This window comes from Anolis sagrei, chromosome 4 (assembly GCF_037176765.1).
Source record: "Anolis sagrei isolate rAnoSag1 chromosome 4, rAnoSag1.mat, whole genome shotgun sequence".
In the NCBI taxonomy this organism is placed as follows: domain Eukaryota; kingdom Metazoa; phylum Chordata; class Lepidosauria; order Squamata; family Dactyloidae; genus Anolis; species Anolis sagrei.
The window spans coordinates 6,419,207-6,439,220 of record NC_090024.1 but is presented as its reverse complement, the minus strand read 5'-3'; the positions used below and the strand labels follow the sequence as shown (position 1 = coordinate 6,439,220).

At 44.2% G+C, this 20,014-nt stretch overlaps 1 protein-coding gene across 4 annotated transcripts in view; it reads right to left on the bottom strand.

The window, feature by feature from the left end:
- The window catches only part of ARHGAP39 (Rho GTPase activating protein 39), a 330,726-nt gene that overhangs the window by 170,985 nt on the left and 139,727 nt on the right, over window positions 1–20,014 (bottom strand). For 2 of the 4 annotated variants that reach the window (XM_067467245.1, XM_067467246.1), the window contains exon 1: window positions 16,336–16,410. The exons of the other annotated variants lie outside the window; for them this stretch is intronic. In XM_067467245.1, the coding sequence (XP_067323346.1) occupies window positions 16,336–16,367 (32 nt within the window). In that variant the 5' untranslated portion in view covers window positions 16,368–16,410. Of the gene's footprint in view, window positions 1–16,335; window positions 16,411–20,014 lie in introns of those variants that run through there. 4 annotated transcript variants of the gene reach the window in all.

Below are 20,014 nucleotides of genomic sequence, written 5' to 3'. Positions count from 1 at the left end.
CCTTGCAAATCTCTTGGGAAGACAGCCAGACAAATGTCAGCGTGCTGGAAGAAGCCATCCATCCTGCCCTTGGTCAGCCCCTCTTCCTTTTTTCCTTCCTTTTTCTCCAAGGTATCCCGTCTTTTCATTATATGACGTTTGCTTCTAATATCCTTCCCTCCAGTGAACAGTCAGGCTTTATTTCCTGGAGTATTGACTGATTGGATCTTCGTGCAGTCCAAGGCACTCTCTGTGGAGTCAAATTGGACCATGCATGGATTGATCCATGTTTTCTGAGTTAATTTTCTGACTGAAATTTCTGGACTTATACATGAGAATATAGGGGATTTTAGCACCCCATTACACAGTTATGGGGATAGGATCAGAGTATGATGGGATACAGAAGCAAACTGCAACCCTGACAATAAGCTCCCACATGGTATGATACGGGTCTCTCATGCAAAATGAAAGTACGAAATTCCTGAGTCTCTTAGTCATGAGATGTGAAAGCAATGCACTAGCTGATCATCAATTTGGGGGAGAAATATATTGTAATTGTGATGAAAACCCATGTACGTAGTGTGTCAAGAAACCATCATCTCCGTTTACATCTCTGCAAATGGTTTGGGATTTGTGCCTGGCTCTCTTCCATTGGACATGTTTAAGCAGAAGTCACTTCACAATCTGTGGATTTTCCGTGTAGGCAGAAGGTTGGACAAAAGAGCCCTTGAGCTCATTTCCAAATCAATAATTCAATTTTTAAGTTCATTATTTCAGCTCAACCACCTTCAGGATAACTGCAAAAGTTGAGTCATAAACTCACACTTCAATTTATTGACAAGGAGGTGGAGTGACAGAAACTCAACTAAGACCAAAGAGAGAAAGCCATGTAATTCATTAGCTTGACCACACCAGCGCTCAACATGAGAGCTTCATGGATTTTGGAACCCCACATTTTTTAAAAGTTCATCGGGAATTATGAAATGAATTCTGTAAGTGGACAAACTATCTAAAAAGTGGGTTGTTGTAGGTTTTTCAGGTTGTACGGCCATGCTCCAGAAGCATTCTCTTCTGACGTTTCGCCTGCATCTGTGGCAAGCATCCTCAGAGGTTGTGAGGTTTGTTGGAAACTGGAAGGTTGTGTTTATATATCTGTGGAAGGTCCAGGGTGGGAGAAAGACCTCTTGCCTGTTAGGTGTGAATGTTTCAATTGGCCACCTTGATTAGCATTTGATGGCCTGACAGTTTTTAGGTGCGGCTTGTTACTGCCTGGGTAATTTCCTTGTTGAGAGGTGACCAGGTATTCCTGATTGTCTCCTGGCTGGAGTTTCCCTGTTTTTTATTTACTGTTAGAATTTTAGAATTTTTTTAGTACTGGTAGCCAGATTTTGTTCATTTTCATGGTTTCTTCCTTTCTGTTGAAATTGTCCACATGCTTGTGTATTTCAATGGCTTCTCTGTGTAGACTGACATGGTGGTTTTGAGAGTGATCCAGCATTTCTGTGTTCTCAAATAAAATGCTGTGTCCAGGTTGGTTCATCAGGTGCTCTGCTATGGCTGACTTCTCTGGCTGAAGTAGTCTGCAGTGCCTTTCCTGTTCCTTGAGTCGTATTTGGGCAATACTGCGCTATTTAGTGGTTCCTGTGTAGACTTGTCCACAGCTGAATGGTACACGGTAGACTCCTGCAGAAGTGAGAGGATCCCTCTTGTCCTTTGCTGAACGTAGCATTGGTTGGATTTTCTTGGGGAGTCTGTAGATAGTTTGTATGTTGTGTTTCCTCATCAGCTTCCCTATGCGGTCAATGGTTCCCTTGATGTATGGCGAGAACATTTTTCCTCTGGGTGGATCTTTGTCTTTACTCTCGTGGCTTGTTCTTGGTCTTGCAGCTCTTCTAAGGTCTGTGGTGGAGTCTCCATTGGCCTGTACAGCCCAGTTTAGATGGTTCAGTTCATCATGGAGAAGGTGGGGTTCACATATTCTTTTTGCACGGTCTGTCAGGACTTTAATGGTGCTTCTTTTTTTACTTGAGTGATGGTTGGAGTTTTTACGTAAGTATCTATCTCTGTGTGAAGAGGCTCCCGGTGGTGCAGTAGGTTAAAGCACTGAGCTGCTGAACTTGTTGACCGAAAGGCTGCAGGTTCAAATCCGGGGAGCAGTGTGAGCACCTGCTGTTAGCCCCAGCTTCTGCCAACCTAGCAGTTTGAAAACATGCAAATGTGAGTAGATCAATAGGCACCGCTCCGGCGGGAAGATAATGACACTCCATGCAGTCATTCCAGCCACATGACCTTGAAGGCATCTATGGACAACGTTGGCTCTTCAGTTTAGAAATAGAGATGAGCACCACACCTCAGAGTCGGACACAACTGGACTTGTGTCAGGGGAAGACCTTTACCTATCTGTGTGTGTAGGTTTTCTGTGAACTGTGTGATCCAATTTTTGATCTCATTTGCAGATGACTAGACAAGATTTCTTTCTCCCACTCTAGATCTTCCACAGATATACGAACTCAACTTTTCAGTTTTCAACAAACCTCACAACCTCTGAGGGTGCTTGGCACAGATGCAGGCAAAACGAGCCCCCTGTGGCGCAGTGGGTTAAACCCTTGTGCCAGCAGGACTGAAGACCAACAGGTCGCAGGTTCGAATCTGGGGAGAGCGGATGAGCTCCCTCTATCAGCTCCAGCTCCTCATGTGGGGACATGAGAGAAGCCTCCCACAAGGATGATAAAAAAACATCAAAAATCATCCGGGCGTTCCCTGGGCAACGTCCTTGCAGACGGCCAATTCTCTCACACCAGAAGCGACTTGCAGTTTCTCAAGTCGCTCCTGACACGACCAAAAAAAAAAGGCAAAACGTAAGGAGAGAATGTCTCCAGAACATGGCCATACAACCCAAAAAACCTACAACAACCCAGTGATTCCGGCCACGAAAGCCTTCGACTATATATCTAAAAAGTGAGAGAACCAACAGCTCACTAGCCCTTTAAGTATGTGTGTGCATAGAAAACGCTGCAGAGCACATTCTCCATATGTACAGGAGCAATCGACTCGGATACGCATGCCAGATTCCTCTGCAGTGCACAGAAGTTACATGGCAGATGAGGAAGCTCCTTGCCAAGGACAGGCTTTGAACGTGGCTTCTCTAAGCCGGCATCGCATTGACATTTGCTGTTTCTTTTGCCACCCCAGCAGTATCCTTTAACCTTCAACTTTGGGAGCGGCTCGTTCCAGGGTTTTGTATGAAAAAAACACACTTAAAAGGACAGTTTCAGCGAGAAGAGGAAGGAGCCGATCCGATTTCCTGCCCCTTATCAGGCGTCCTTCATTCCCGCCGCCTCCTGGATAGGCTTCCCAATGCCAAATCCAAATCCTCCTCCGCCTCAGCCTTATCTCCTTCAGGCTCAAAGGCGCACCAGCAAGCCCATCACACGCCTAAAAAGGAGGCAGGAAGGAGAATCCCACAGTGACCATTTCCAAGGACAGCCGCTCAGCTTGGACCGGGGCGGATGAGAAGGTTTCATGGCAAGGCACGTGCCTCCTCTCAGTCCAAATCCGAGGCTAGCGACAGCAAGCATCTGATCCATCTCTTCGTTTGTCCCTGAAAGAAACCAAGCTGGGGGGAGGCTCACTTCAAGCAGCTTCTTCTTAATCTGCCTCCAAATGCCCAAGATTTTAAGTAGCTTCGTTTATCCCTGCCAAGCTGCCCAGACATCTTGTTTGTGGTTCGGAAAGGGAGAACATTGCCATCCTCTCTAAAACAAAAGGGTTTCGCTTGAGTAGAAAGAGGGGAGAGGAAGGACCCTCTTTGTTCCTCCCTCTCTCTCTCTTTTCAAATCAACTCCTCTGCCAAATTAATTAGACGAGTTCTGGGCGAGGCAGCAAGTCCTCTTCTTCCCGGTTAATTTAATGCGGCGAAACACACTGGCAACGTTTTAAATAGACTTTTTCAAAGACCCGAACTGTCAGGACTGCCTCCGGTTTTGCACATGCTTGGATGCAGCTGCACACCCGGGATCTCAAACAGGTGTCTCCAAGGCAAAAATAATGTGACTGCTGAGATTCTCATCCATAGTAAGAGCAGGAAGATCAGCCGGGGTGAGCAAAAGCAAGTTCTCCGAATTGGAGGCAGCTGCAGTTCTGGGCCTTTTCCTATGATTTCCTTTCATAGCAAAACCCGACACAAGTTTAGCAAATGCAGTTGCACACAACCTGCAATAAATGAAAGTGTCTACACCAGGCATGGGCAAACTTCAGCCCTTCAAGTGTTTTGGACTTCAACTCTCATAATTGGATGTTAGAAATTGTGGGAGTTGGAAGTCCAAAACACCTGGAAGCTTGCTGATGCCTTGTCTACACCCTTAAGATCCTTTCACAGCACAAGGAACACACCACAAGATGCAGCTGTGCTCCTGAACTACACATTTCACCCGGTCCATCCCAGCACCAATGCTGCAAATCCCCATGGCTAAACAATGGTGCATATGAACAAACAGAAGCAAAGAACGTGAACATTGGATCTCCAGGATTATATAGTGCAAAAGAAACCAGTCTACAATGGTGGAAAGTATCTGCCACCCCCATAGCTGTGAGAATACTCCCAGCAAGTTGTTAACTGGAAAATTTAATCACTTCTGCATCCTCACAACCATTCTTCCAATCTTGAACTGTGAGTCTAAAGCACAAACTACCATTTATACTCAGGTATAAGTCTAGAAATGTGGCTGTGGTGGCATAATGCCAGCTGAACTGCTGACCTGAAGGTCAGTGGTTCAAATCCGTGAGACAGGATGAGCTCCTGTCTGTCAGCCCCAGCTTCCCATGCGGAGACATGAGAGAAGCCTCCCACAAGATGGTAACACATCCGGGCATCACCTGGGCACCTCTGCAGACATCCAATTTTCTCAAGTAGCTTCTGACATAAAAAGTCTAGAAATTAGGTTTGTGCATTCCTGGTAAGCCACGATCTGTTTTGGTGTCCCGGATTTTGTTGGGAGCCCCGACCCATTTTTTGGAAGCCTCCTGAATTTGGGAGGGGAGATATCTGTTTTCAATCTGGAGTGCCGAAAGTTTCGTTTATATCCAGCCCATAATCGGGGGGGGGGGGGGAGGAGCTTCCCAGGCTCCCCTTCCCATTATGTTAGGCATTTAAGCTGTTTCTACTCCGTGAGACAGGATGAGCTCCCGTCTGTCAGCACCTCTCCTCTAGAGTAGAAACAAGTAGGAAGCCTCCTTAAAGCATGCCTGCCTGAAGGACGTCCCCTCTAAAGTGCTACAGGCAGGCATGTTTTAAGGAGACTTCTTACCTATTTCTACTCTAGAGGAGACATGCTGCAGGTAGGCGCATACACTTTAATGAGTCTTCTTGCCTGTTTCTACTCTAGAGGTGAGGTGCTGCAGGAAGGCACATGCATTTTAAGGAGTCTTCTTACCTGTTTCTACTCTAAAGGAGAGGTGTTGCATACAGGTACGCATGCTTTAAAGGGCTTCTTACCTATTTCTACTCTAGAGGTGAGGTGCTGCAGGAAGGCATGTGCACTTTCTCTCCCGGGCTTGCACCATGTACTCTTTCCACGGCATTTTAAGGAGTCTTCTTACCTGTTTCTACTCTAGAAGAGAGGTGTTGCATGCAGGCACGAATACTGTAAGGGGGCTTCTTACCTATTTGTACTCTAGAGATGAGGTGCTGCAGGCAGGTGTGCACACTTTCTCTCCCTGGCCTGCACCATGCCACATACTCTTTCCAAGGCATTTTAAGAAGTCTTCCTCATTTCCAGGTAGGAAAAATTGATGACCTTCCTGGGTTTCCTTAAAAATCCCCTCTTTTTTCCTAGCACATTTCAATCTCCTTTCTGCTTTGGGTTTAATACTTCTTTACAGCTGTTTCTACTAGTTTCTACTCTAGAGGAGCGGTGACTGGTAGTAGTTTTCAGGAAATGAGGGTTTTCTTTTTGTTTGCTGGGATTAATAAAAAAGATTAAACTGTGATGCCAAATTGGGGAGGAGGAGCCGAGATCGCCTGCCAGGTGGTCCCGTTACAGAGAGGAATCCGTAAGGGCTGGTCCCTTGTCGTTTCGTGCACCCGAAGAAACTGAAGAAGCTGGATTGGCTGATGGAAATGGCTAAGAATGGATTTGTGCACAACTCTTCTAGAAAAGTTTGGATCCCTGGGGGGTAAAATGGAGACGGATTCCTGAGATGATGCCCCACTCTGGGGAATAACTCTCAGTGTACGGATAAGTCTATGAGTGATAGTGAAAAGCATAATCTTGGCCTCGAAACCTGCCCTCGACTTACATCAAGTCAACTTATACACAAATATACAGTAATTGAAGAGAAACAACCCTTCTTAGAATAGCTGTTAATCGTGATTCTGATGAAGACATTATCATAGTAAGGATTCTAGAAGGAATGCTGGCTAACAGGGGTCTTATTTTTTAGTAAAATGCTGCTGGGTTTTCCAGAAATAACGCTTTATGTGTGATTACAAATTCCACAATTCCACACCCAACATGCCCTTGGAAATTGCAATCCAAAATAGTAACTTTTCCAAAGAAAATCCATTCTTGATGCCTGTCTCGTGCAGAATTTTTAAAAATCCTTATGTGTGTAAATTTGGAATTATATTTGCTCTCTTGCTGGCACCAGAGGAGCTGACCGGGAAGCGTTCCAGAAGGGCTGGATGCTATTTTCTATTCAGGTAATCGCTCCTTAAACACAGGTAAGAAGTGCTAATTATGTTTCCCGATCTCCGTTAGCTTCAAAGACAGGAAGATGGAGTTTCGATCGCCGCCAGCCCACATTGCAGCCAAGGCAGCCTCCCGGTTGACCTGCGCCCAGCTCTCCTTGGCAGCACCGAAGGGCCAACGACACCGAGTCGGCAGCTATCAATCTGCGAGAGGCGCTTGGGCGGGATGTTCTGAATTCAGAGCCCTGTGCCAATCTCCTCGGAACAAGCCGTGACCCAGAAAATCCGCACGAGCAGAAATGACGAGACAAGCCATGCCCAGATACAAACAAACAAGATGCTTTAACAAGGAAGGAGGGGAGGGGAGGCCGATACGGGTTGCCAGATCTTGTTGTTTTCAAAGGCAAGGCTTCCGTAAGGGGCATGCAATCGGACAAATGAGGTGTCCAAACTGTGCCAATAAACAGTTCAACGACTGTGCGAGCATACAAGAAAAGGAACGTGCCTACAGTTTCCTCCAAAACAGATATACAGCATAGACAGAAGGTTAAGCTTATTGGAATCACAGAATCAAAGGAGACCACAAGGGCCAGCCAGTCCAATTGCTTTCTGCTGTTAAGGAAGACTCAATCGAAGCCCTCCTGACAGATGGCCATCCAGTCTCTGTTCAAAAACCTCCAGAGAAGGAGACTCCACCAGAATACGAAGCAGCAGCATATTCCACCATAGAACAGCTTCTACCATCTGGAAGTTCCTCCTAATGTTTAACTGGACTCTCTTTTCCTGCAGTTTGAATCCATTACTCTGCTGTGCTCTACTCTCCAGAGCATCAGAAACCAAGCTTGCCCCCAAAGCAGAATAGAGTGAGATTATTAATTTTCTCAATCTCTACATTTATTTATTTTTTTTGCGTGTCAGGAGCGACGTGAGAAACTTCAAGTTGTTTCTGGTGTGAGACAATTTACTGTCTGCAAGCACGTTGTCCGGAGGACGTTCAGATGTTTTTTACCATCCTGTGGGAGGCTTCTCACATGTCCCCGCATGGGGAGCTAGAGCTGACAGAGGGAGCTCAACCCGCTCTCCCCAGATTTGAACTGCTGACCTGTCGATCAGCAGTCCTGCTGGCACAAAGGGTTAACCCACTGCACCACTGGGGACTCTTAATCTTTATACTCCTATTCACACAACCTAGGATCACACTGACTTTTTTAGCTGCCACATCACACAGTTGCCTCTTGTTAGAATGAACACTAGGAGTGCATCTATATTGTGGAATTAAAGCAGATTGGTGCCACTTTACCTGCCATGGATCAATGCTATAGAATCCTCGGAGTCGTCATTCGGGGAGGCATGATCAATAATTGCCAGAGAGGACTAAAGATGTAGTAATACTGCAGTTCTTAGGATTGTACAGCATTGAGACATAGGAGTTAAAGTGGAGTAAAATTTTACACTAATTTTACAGAGTAGATACGCCCTAGAAGTCCAGGACTCAAGTCTAGGTACTATCCCTGATTTTCTTTTAGATGTTTTTGGTGGAAAGCAGCAGGAATGATTTTTAATTGCCATGTTCTTCTCCTACCTAGTCATCTAGAAGTGACTAAAATAAATCTAAAGTCTAAAGTAAATCTAAAGTCTAAAGTAAATCTATCATAGGGTTTTCTGGGGTTGAGAGTGTGACTTGCCCTGAATCAGTGGCATTTCCTGGCTGAGCGAGGATTTGAACACTAATTTGCAGAGCTGTTGTCACGTTGCCAGGGCTCTGCCTTATTCAGAGGCAGAGATGCACCAAACAAAAACTCAGTTTGTATAAAACAATTTAATTTACTTTCTGGCTATTTTAATAGTCCAAAATATAACACAGGAAGATATCACTCAGCCCCAGAATAAACAAAAATAGCAAACACTGTTGCAGGTTCAAGATAACTCCGTAGTCAAAGGTCCAGTCCAGTGGTCAAACACCGAGAATTCAATAAACAAAGTCCAGGGATCAAGATTCTACCATAGTCAACAGCCAAGTCCAAAGATTCAAGGTTCCTGGATTCTAAGAGTTCAGGATATAGAAAATCCAGAGACCTGGGGGGAAACCAGCAGCATCCACAACCAAAATATGACACTTTTCTCGCAAAGATAGTCCCAAGGCTAGCTCACTATATACAGAAAAACCCAACTGCAACCTATCTCTTGCATACCTCCAACCTTAATTGCTTTCACCCATGAACTCTTACTTACAGATTACTCAACCCTTTAGAACTAAGACTTACATTAACCCTTTCATCCCCAACTGCTAGGTCTGCCACTACCAACCACTATCAACTGCAGAACATGATACATGACAGTTGCCATCGAATACTGCACCATGCTGGCTATCAAAACCACTCCAAAATGAAGACCTTGTAAGCCTTCCAAAAAGAGGCTCAATTTCGGACATACTTCTAGAGGAAGGGCACCCTTCTTTTTCATATACGTTTGAGCCCAAAGGTGTATTTTATTTTGATTCCTATCTCAAAGGCCCAGGGTGGTGAACAACACTTACATAACAAACCCAGTGAGATCACCACCCATTACAAAACAGTCCTCATCTGTTGTCATCTGCCAGAGGAAGTCCGCAGCTGATCTTCCTTGACCTGTGCCCAACCAGCCAGCGGGACTCCCCATAAACAGGCATTTGCCTGGCAGACAGCTGCCGCCAGAATGTGCCAGACAAGACTTTCGCTGTTTGGGGTCAGATGCCATTCATTCATCTGCGCCAATTGTCCCGGAGCTTTTGCAAACAGGAATTAAGGGCCTCGTCGTCATCTGTGGATTGTGACTTCCACCCCACAACACAGGGGAAGGCTGGAATTAACACTGGCAGGAATTAAATGCATAATGATTACGAGCAGGGTCAACGTCACGAGGGTAAAATGCCCTGTTTACCCAGAAGTAACTTCAACTGAAGTCTGGGGAGTAAATCCTGAGTAGCAATGCAGAGGGCCAAACTACTCCAGAAAAAATGAGTGCAAAATTACAGCAGTACAACAACAGAGAGGAAACAAACAAGGTCATCTAATCACCTCTCAACAAAAGTTTGCTCCAGGCACTGTCAGGCCATTATATACTAATCAAGGTGGTCAGTTGAAACATTCACACCTAGCTCCAGCAGACAAGAGTCCTTTGTCTTACCCTGGTCATTCCACAGATATATAAACCCCCTTTTCCTAGTTCCAACAGACCTCACTACCTCTGAGGATGCTTGCCATAGATGCAGGCGAAACATCAGGAGAGAATGCCTCTAGACCTATGATGGGCAACCTTTTGAGCTTGGTGTGTCAATACTCGCCAAAAAACCAAGCATAACTCGAGTGGGGTGTCACTTCGAGAAAAACTCATAATTTCATGATATTTATAGTTTAATAACAAAAATATATTATTGTAATATATAACTGTATTTAATAAACCAAAAACTAATTGTTTAACTTACCTGCTTTTTCTATAATGCCCCTGGGCTGAGAACAGCGGTATATAAGCAAAGTAAATAAATAAATAAATAAATATATCTCGGCATTATAGAAAAATGCTGGTGTCGGAGCCGAGGATGAAATGTCCTTCTTGGGATGCGGCCCCATCTTCTTTGTATGCGGCCGCATGTGGCTGTGTGTCATCGAAAATGGCTACGCGTGTCAGTGCTGACACACATGTCATAGGTTCACCATCATGGCTCTAGACCATGACCATATAGCCCGAAAAAACCTACAACAACCCAATGAGTGCATTGACACTGTAGAATTAATACAGTTTGATGCCACTTTTACTGTCATGGGTCCATTAAGTTAACGAGAAAGTTCTAGTTTTCCAAGGTCTTTAGCCTTCCCTGCCAAAGACTCACCAAATCACAACTCCCAGGATCTCATAGCATTGTGCAATGGAAGTTAAAGTGGTGTCAAAGCACACTAAGTTTACAATGTAAATGCACCCCAAGATATGAGGTAACACATTCAAACTACAGGAAAATGGATTCCACCTAAATATTTGGGGAAACTTCCTGACAGTAAGAGCTGTCTGGCAGTGAAATCCACAGCTGACTCTGACTCCAGTGGAATTTCTTTCTTTGTGGAGGTTTTTAAACAGAAGCTGAACTGTCAGGACTACTTTGATTCTGTGTTCTTGCCTGGCAGAAGCAAAAAACAAACACACACACACACACATAATGCAAACACCAATGAAGAGGCTACAACAAAGTGTGTCATTCATGTTAACAACTCAGCATTTCAACATTTCAAGAGCGACAGCATCCTGGAACCCCAGAATAAAGGTGCCAAGCCATCTCAAGAGCAATCCCACCATGAAGCAGCCATTCAGTCATTCACATCCGACTACATAGAAAAGAAAAAGTTGTGATGCAGAAAGAAATATATAATGCAGGAAAAGTCCAATATGGTGGACAAGAGAGGGTCAAGTCAAATCCACCACAATGAGATCCCCTTTTGTAAAGAGTTGCAACATAGGACAACGGGTTATGTTCTGGTCCTGATGCTCAAGTGCAGCATCGACACCCAATGAAACAAGGTATTCAAAGGGTTGTTGTGAGTTTTCTGGGCTGTTTGGAAATGTTCTAGAGGCATTCTCTCCTGACGTTTCACCTGCATCTATGGCAGGCATCCTCAGAGGTTGTGAGGTCTCTTGGAAATTAGGAAAATGGGGTTTATATGTCTGTGGAAGGTCCAGGGTGGGGAAAAGAACTCTTGTATGTTGGAGGTAGGTGTGAATGTTTCAATTGGCCGCCTTGATTAGCATTTAATAGCCTGCAATTTCAAGGTGTTGCTTCTTACTGCTTGGGGGAATTATTTGTTGGGAGGTGATTAGCTGGCCCTGATTGTTTCTTGTCTGGAATTCCCCTGTTTTCAGAGTGTTGTTCTTTATTTACTGTTATGATTTTGGATTTTTTAAAAATGCTGGTAGCCAGATTTTGTTCATTTTTATGGTTTCCTACTTTCTGTGGAAATTGACCACCTACTTGTGGATTTCAATGGCTTCTCTGTGTCATCTGGCATGGTGGTTGTGAGAGTGGTCCAGCATTTCTGTGTCCTCAAATAATATACTGTGTCCAGGTTGATTCATCAGATGCTCTGCTGTGGCTGACTTCTCTGGTTGAAGTAGTCTGCAGTGCCAAGAAGTTACACCTTGAAACTGCTAGGCCATCAAATGCTAATCAAGGTGGCCAATTGAAACAATCACACCTACCTCCAACAGACAAGAGTTCTTTCTCCCCCCTGAACATCATTCCACAGATATATAAACCCAATTTTCCTATCTACAGACCCACCAAGAAAATCCAACAAATACTATGTTCAGCAAAGGACAAGAGGGATCCTCTCACTTCTGCAGGAGTCTACCGTGTACCATGCAGCTGTGGACAAGAAGTCTACAGAGGGACCACCAAACACAGCAGCACTGCCCAAACACAAATCAAGGAACATGAAAGGCACTGCAGACTCCTTCAGCCAGAGAAGTCAGCCATAGCAAAGCACCTGAGGAACCAACCTGGACACAGCATATTATTGGAGAACACAGAAATGCTGGACCACTCTCACAACTACCATGTCAGACTACACAGAGAAGCCATTGAAATCCACAAGCATGTGGACAATTTCAACAGAAAGGAGGAAACCATGAAAACGAAAAAAATCTGGCTGCCAGTATTAAAAAACTCTAAAATTACAACAGCAAAACAACAGAGAGGAAACAAACAAGGACATCTAGTCACCTCTCAGCAAAAGATTGTCCCAGGCACTGCCAGGCCATCAAATGCTAATCAAGGTGGTCAGTTGAAACATTCACACCTAGCTCCAACAGACAAGAGTTCTTTGTCCCATCCTGGTCATTCCACAGATATATAAACCTATTTTCCTAGTTTCAACAGATCTCACAACCTCTGAGGATGCTTGTCATAGATGCAGGCGAAACATCAGAAGAGAATGCCTCTAGAACATGGCCATATAGCCCGAAAAAACCTATAACAACCCAGTGATTCCGGCCATGAAAGCCTTCAACAATACACCAATTTTCCTAGTTTCCAACAGACCTCACAACCTCTGAGGAAGCCTGCCATAGATGTGCTTCAGGAACATGTACATACAGCCCAGAAAACTCAAAACAACCCAGTGATTCCGGCCTTGAAAGCCTTCAACAATATAAGTTATTCAAGTTGCAAATCTGTGGAAACAGTGGGTTTTTTGCTATTTCAAACACACACCACCGAAAGTTCAGTCTTTGCCTGAAAGCTCTGAAAGAAGAAAGATGTGGCTATAAAAACAAGGTGAATTTTGTAACCGTCACAACAAACCTTTGTTTGCATTCTGGTGTCAGGGCCTAAGCACATAACACACCCTTAATTCTGACGCTCAGAAGCAGATCTCAACGACCACTATCCTCTCCCTGGACCAAATTCCTCTGTCACTCTTTAACTGTGGCTAAGGATATATTCGCATCCGCTTCAACCACAGTGATGGATCCAAAACTCTGCATTAGAGCAGAACGCAGCTTTGGGGACAAAAGTGAGGGCGTTGCTCCCCGATACAAAATCCGCCTCTGCCCCCATAAAATGTTCCTTCAGTCTTCAAATGTCTAGAATTGCAGACATTACCAGCATCAGCTGGGGATTTACAAATAGAATTGAGGCATTCAATGAAGAAGGGCAGGCAAAGTTACCAAGGCAATGCGAACATTGCAAAGAAAGGAGTTCTGGAAGTGAACAGTTCTGAATGTCTCACTCTCTGCAACACTACAAATTGGAAGATGGTAGGAAAAATCATTTTGGGGGGCAGAATTCTTATACAGGGGGGATTTTCCTGCATTCTGCACCCCATAGCTACACTTTTTACTCTTTAATACCTTTACCACAAACTCTCTGTTGAAATTATCCACATATTTGTGGATTTCAATGGCTTAAACATGAGCCAACTATGTGATGTGGCGGCAAAAAAAGCCAATGGGGTTTTGGCCAGCATCAATAGGAGCATAGTGTCTAGATCTAGGGAAGTCATGCTACCCCTCTATTCTGCTTTGGTTAGACCACATCTGGAATATTGTGTCCAATTCTGGGCACCACAATTCAAGAGAGATATTGTGTTTTGGTCTATTAAAACAGCCAGCAAGTAAGTGCTGTTTTAATTAAACTGTTTGATAAACCTGGGTGCTTGGTTCATCTCTACCTAAATAAGGTAGAGCCCTGGCAACGTGACAACATGGTAGTGTCAATGGGTGGTACAGGCAGCCACTGGGTTTGCCAAGAACAAAGCATCATAAGATGTTTTGGTCCTGCATCGTCATAGAATGACTGCATTCAAACTGCTTGAAGGGCCTACGCAACAAATGTATTACCCAACGGTTGGCTATCTAACCTCTGTTTGAAGACATCCAAGAAAGAGGGCCCACCACCCTCCGTAGCAGTTTCTCCCACTGGTGGACAGTTCATGCAGCTAAAAAGTTCTTCAAATGTTTGGGTGGAATCTCTTTTTCTTGTAAATCAAATCGATAGGTTCTCATTACAGTCTCGGGAGCAAGCTTCAACATGTCATCCCTTCAGATATTTAAATACAACAATTATATCACCTCTCAATCTTCTCTTTGCAAAGCTATTGTGAGCAATAAAGTTTGGCAACAAATTCACAAAGTTCCTTATGAGATAAAGGAGCTCTTGTTCTTCTCTCTCTGCCTTTTGGAGCGGCTTGTTTGTTACAGGAGCCTGGGTGACCCTGTGGGCCATCTTGATTGGCCAAAATAAGACATTAGTGTAATATACAGTTGTTTGATGGTCAGAGCCATTATCTCGATGATCTTGATCACAAAGATTATTAATAGGGAGCCCTACTGTAGCAAATTGTGAAGCTAACGGGAAAGGAAGGACTTGGCCAACTTTACCCAAAATGAATGCCATAGTTAAGGCTTGCTGCCAAGGGAAGGCTTCCTGCCAGAAAAGTGTGCATGAGCCTACGGCCCTCTCCTTGCCATAATCAAGCATTAGAGCTGCTGGAAACACAATGGGGACCAAGAAGACCTTTTTGAGATGCTGGCATAAGTCCTACTGCCAATCTCAATCTGAACAGACCTAGCAAATCAATGGAATTGACCTGAGTGTTGACTCTTCTGCAATTGATAGAGACTAACAGGACTTGGGCCATTATTTCCTCATTCTCTGTGTCAATATGAGACAGAATGATCAAAGGTTTGGAGGTTTTGAATCAGAGGCTGGATGGCCATTTGTTGGGGGTGCTTTGATTGTGTCTTCCTGCATGGAAGGAAAGTGAACTGGTCCTTGCGATCTCTTCCAACTCTACGACTCTGTTCTATGATTTTATGAATGCATGCACATGTCAACACAAACACACAAAGACTAACCAAGGGGAAGGCATGGTACCCAGTAGCCCTGGAAATATGGGAAATCCCCAGGTAGTTGGGGCTGAAAGTCAAGGGAAGCCAGAAAGCAACTTGGGGTCAGGGGAAGATCATCAAGATCAACATCATCATTTGTATTTTGCTCACGGCTGCTTACACATTTAAAAGACTACAATTAAGGAATACAAAAAAATCAGGATTAAACCAGTAACTACATTAGAAATGCATCCAGAATTCTAAAATCTGAAACACTCCAAAGTCCAAAATGATGCACGTGTGTAGCTGAGATAATGACACTTTTGCTTTTTGATGCAAATTTTGTTTCATGCACAATTTTAAAATATATATATTGTTAGGCATATTATATATTATTGTGCTATGCTAATAATATATAATGCAATATAATATATTGTATATACATAAAATATTTATAATATTATAATGTAATGCACTACAATACTGCTAATAGTATATTATAATTATATATTTATATTACATGTGATATTACTAATAATATTACAATATAATGGTATAGTACAATATAGTAATATTTAATACTGATATTGTACTATGCTAATAACATAATATATATTGTGTGTGTGTGTGTGTGTGTGTGTGTGTGTGTATATATATATATATATATATATATATATATATGTTTGTGTGTGTGTGTGTGTATGTTATATATATATATATAAGCTGCTGAGTCCCCTTCGGGGTGAGAAGGGCAGCATATAAAGGTCATAAATAAATAAATAAAATATGCATATGAAACATAGATTAATGTTCATGTTTTGAGGGAGGGAGGAAAGGAAAGGGGATAGTGATCCCTCCAACGCCTGGGCAATAGAGATTGCATATGCTAGTATTTTTTTTAAACTTCAGATCTTCATACCATTTAAAACAGCCCTTTCCTTTCAAACTCTTTAATATTATAAAGCAAGTCTGGATTTAAAAAAAAAACTCTAAAACAACAACAGAGAGGAAACAAACAAGGAAATCTAATCACCTCTCAACAAAAGTTTGCTCCAGGCACTGTCAGGCCATTATATGCTAATCAAGGTGGTCAGTTGAAACATTCACACCTAGCTCCAGCAGACAAGAGTCCTTTGTCCCACCCTGGTCATTCCACAGATATATAAAGCCTTTTTCCTAGTTCCAACAGACCTCAGTACCTCTGAGGATGCTTGCCATAGATGCAGGCAAAACATCAGGAGAGAATGCCTCTAGACCATGGCCATATAGCCCGAAAAAACCTACAACAACCAAGTCTAGATTTAAAAGGTCTTTACCTGGCGATAAAAGGACAGTCCCAGAGGGGCATTCTCGTGCCCCTGGAGAAGGAGCTCCAAAGTTGTGCTTTGCATTGAGGTTAATTACCCATGCTTCAAAGGCAGCACAGGCCTAGGATGTACATTCACTGCCAGCGCCTACATCTTAGTAAATAGGCTTGAAATTCCAGGGGATTCTCATGGCATCTGAGGTTAGGAAGGATCGACCACCTGTTGATGCGCTGACTCTCTATGCTTGTAGCGCCTGTCCTTCTCAGAACAGATGGAAAATACCCCCAATCTGTCCTGAAAGTTCCCATGACCTGGGTCAGGATTCTAGGAAGGGAAGTTGAACTGAAAAGGAGAGTGTCATCTCAAGGTCAGACATTTGAAAAAATTTCACCCACAAAGTACTTTTCTACTGCTCTCCCAGTCCTAAGAAATAGATAATTCCACCTTTTGTCTTACGGATGGCGAACCAAGCTCGAGCAGACAGGAATATATTTAGAGATCTATAAGAGAGGACACTAATGTTTTAATTATTAAATATTGTTTAACACCGGACAACCCCTCACAGCAGGGATGGCACTACCTTAGTTTTCCATATCACAATTTATTTATTGTCGAAGGCTTTCATGACCAGAATCACTGGGCTGTTGTAGGTTTTTTCGGGCTATATGGCCATGTTCTAGAAGCATTCTCTCCTGATGTTTTGCCTGCATCTATGGCAAGCATCCTCAGAGGTAGTGAGATCTGCTGGAACTAGGAAAAGGGGTTTATATATCTGTGGAATGACCAGGTGGGACAAAGGACTCTTGTCTGTTGGAGCTAGGTGTGAATGTTTCAACTGACCACCATCTGTAGATAGTTTGTACAGACCCACCAAGAAAATCCAACAACTGCTCCATTCAGCAAATGGACAAGAGGGATCCTCTCACTTCTGCAGGAGTCTACCATATACCATGCAGCTATGGACAAGTCTACAGAGGGACCACCAAATGCAGCAATGGCCAAACACGAATCAAGGAACATGAAAGGCACTGCAGACTACTTCAGCCAGAGAAGTCAGCCATAGCAGAGCACCTGATGAACCAACCTGGACCAACTCTTTCTTCACAAAAAGGAAGAGGGGATGACCAAGGACAAGATGGATGGATGGCATCCTTGAAGTGACTGGATTGACCTTGAAGGAGCTGGAGGTGGTGACGGCCTACAGGGAGCTCTAGTATGGGCTGGTTCATGAGGTCATGAATGAATGAACAACAACATGACAGTGTGAACTTCACACTTGGAGAGAAACAGAATGAGGACGCTCATCTCTAACCTTCACCACAACGCCAGTTGATGAGCTACTGACGACTGGCACTGCTCGTTTGCTTCTGCCGTCTTCCCTGCTATACTGAATGAATGAACAACAATATTACAGCGTGAACTTCACACTTAGAGAGAGACAGAATGAGGACGCTAATCTCTAACTTTCACCACAACGCCAGTTGATGAGCTACTGACAACCGGTACTGCTTGTTCGCTTCTGCCATCTTCCCCGCTATACTGAATGAATGAACAACAATATTACAGCGTGAATTTCACACTTGGAGAGAAACGGAATGAGGACACTCATCTCTAACCTTCACCACAACGCCAGTTGATGAGCTACTGACAACCGGCACTGCTCGTTCGCGTCTGCCATCTTCCCCGCTATACTGAATGAATGAACAACAATATTACAGCATGAACTTCACACTTGGAGATAAACGGAATGAGGACGCTCATCTCTAACCTTCACCACAATGCCAGTTGATGAGCTACTGACGACTGGCACTGCTCGTTTGCTTCTGCCGTCTTCCCACTATACAGCAGTGATACCAATTTCACCTGAGAAAATTCCCAGCAAGAGTTACATGCCTTGTAACCTTACTTTCCAGATAACTCTAGTAGCTTTAGTAGCAGTTTTAAAGGTTGTCCTGCATTATAAGGATCCATGTCACCCTTTCTAGACTTCTTACGATTTTTCTCCTTTTCCTCCTCCTCCTCCTTCTTCCTGTCCTGCATTTTCTCAGGTTTTGACATTTGTATCTTTCCCTCCAGGTTGATTCTAACTGTTGCCTTGTTTAATATGTTTTTACTCTTGTCTAAACGACTTCTGGTTTTAATCTGCAAGTGCTTAAAATATGCATATTGCAGGCTGCCCTGAGATGTCACAATAAAGGTCAACAGATAAATATTTTATTTCAAAATAATATAATAAAATCCTGCACAGAGAGACGTCTGATGGCCCTCCTTCGCTGGGAAAGGCAACTGGACAGGAAGGAAGTGAATTTTCCCCCTCTGACGAGGATTTTGTGCGGAAAGCAGAGTTCTGTGTTGGAGAGCACCTGCCCTCTGCCGCCAATGCCGCTGCCCATATGCTTCGTGACTGCTGCAGTGTTTCTATGGCACGCGGTGTCTCTGCCCGGGCAGAGGACCCAATGGCAGGGGACGGCTGGGAGCAGAATCTGCCGCTCAATCTGTCATCTTGATTAAAACAGGAGGAAGCAGATTGCGCCACCGCGTCCCGTCCAGGACTTTTGCTCCTGCGCTCCCAGCCCCCTCCCCAAATGGAAGGGAGCCCCCTCCTCCGCTTGACAGTCTTTCCTGGCGCCTTTTGTCTCTTAAAGAAAACGGGTGTCTGCTCCCAGAACCATGCAAATTACAGGCATTTGCGCTGATCCAATTATTCTGCCTCGCTGCTCTAATTTTGGAAGGAGGGCGGCTGCCTTTCTTCACAAAAGTATACACCTAATGAAAGGGTTCGGAAAAGAGCGTGAAGACGTGAATTATGTTTTTTAATATTGTTTTAATAATTCAAATGGCATTCATTTCTCCTCAGTCAAGAGAAAGAGGCATTAGCATGCTTCTTGGAAGCTTGGGGTTTGGAATCAAACAACAAAGGTTTTTAGGGAAAGGAGGGGGAAAAACTTGCTGTTGTTATGTGCTTTCATGCTAACTCCTAACTTGCTTGTTGTTTATTCGTTCAGTTGCTTCTGACTCTTGGTGCCCTCCTGGACCAGACCAGGCCAGAACTCCCTGTGGGCCGTGGCTACCCCCAGCTCCTTCAAGGTCAAGTCAGTCACTTCAAGGATATTATCCATCCAGATTTACTCGTAAAGATGGGCTCAAAGCCAACCTTAAGCATCGAAGCGATGGTCCTCCGCCATCAACTCCGCTGGACCAGCCACATCGTCCAGATGCCTGAATCAGTTGCTCTACTCCGAACTCAAGAACGGAAAATGGAATGTTGGTGGGCAGGAAAAGAGATTGAAAGATGGGCTCAAAGCCAACCTTAAAAACTGTGGCATAACAACCGAGAACTGGGAAGCTCTGGCCCTTGAGCACTTCAACCGGAGGTCAGCTGTGACCAGAAGTGCTGCGTAATTTGAAGAGGTGTGAAAGGAAGAAATGTGCCAAGAGGAATGCGCATCAAGCCAACCCTGACCAGGACCACCTTCCACCTGGAAAGTGATGTCCTCACTGTAGGAGAACATGCAGATCAAGAGTAGGGCTCCACAGCCACCTACCAAACCACTGCCAAGACACTACACTTGGAGGACCATCATCCTCAGAGTACGAGGGATCACCTAAGTCAGTAGAAGCCCCCAGTGGCGCAGTGGGTTAAACCCCTGTGCCGGCAGGACTGAAGCCCGACAGGTAGCAGGTTCGA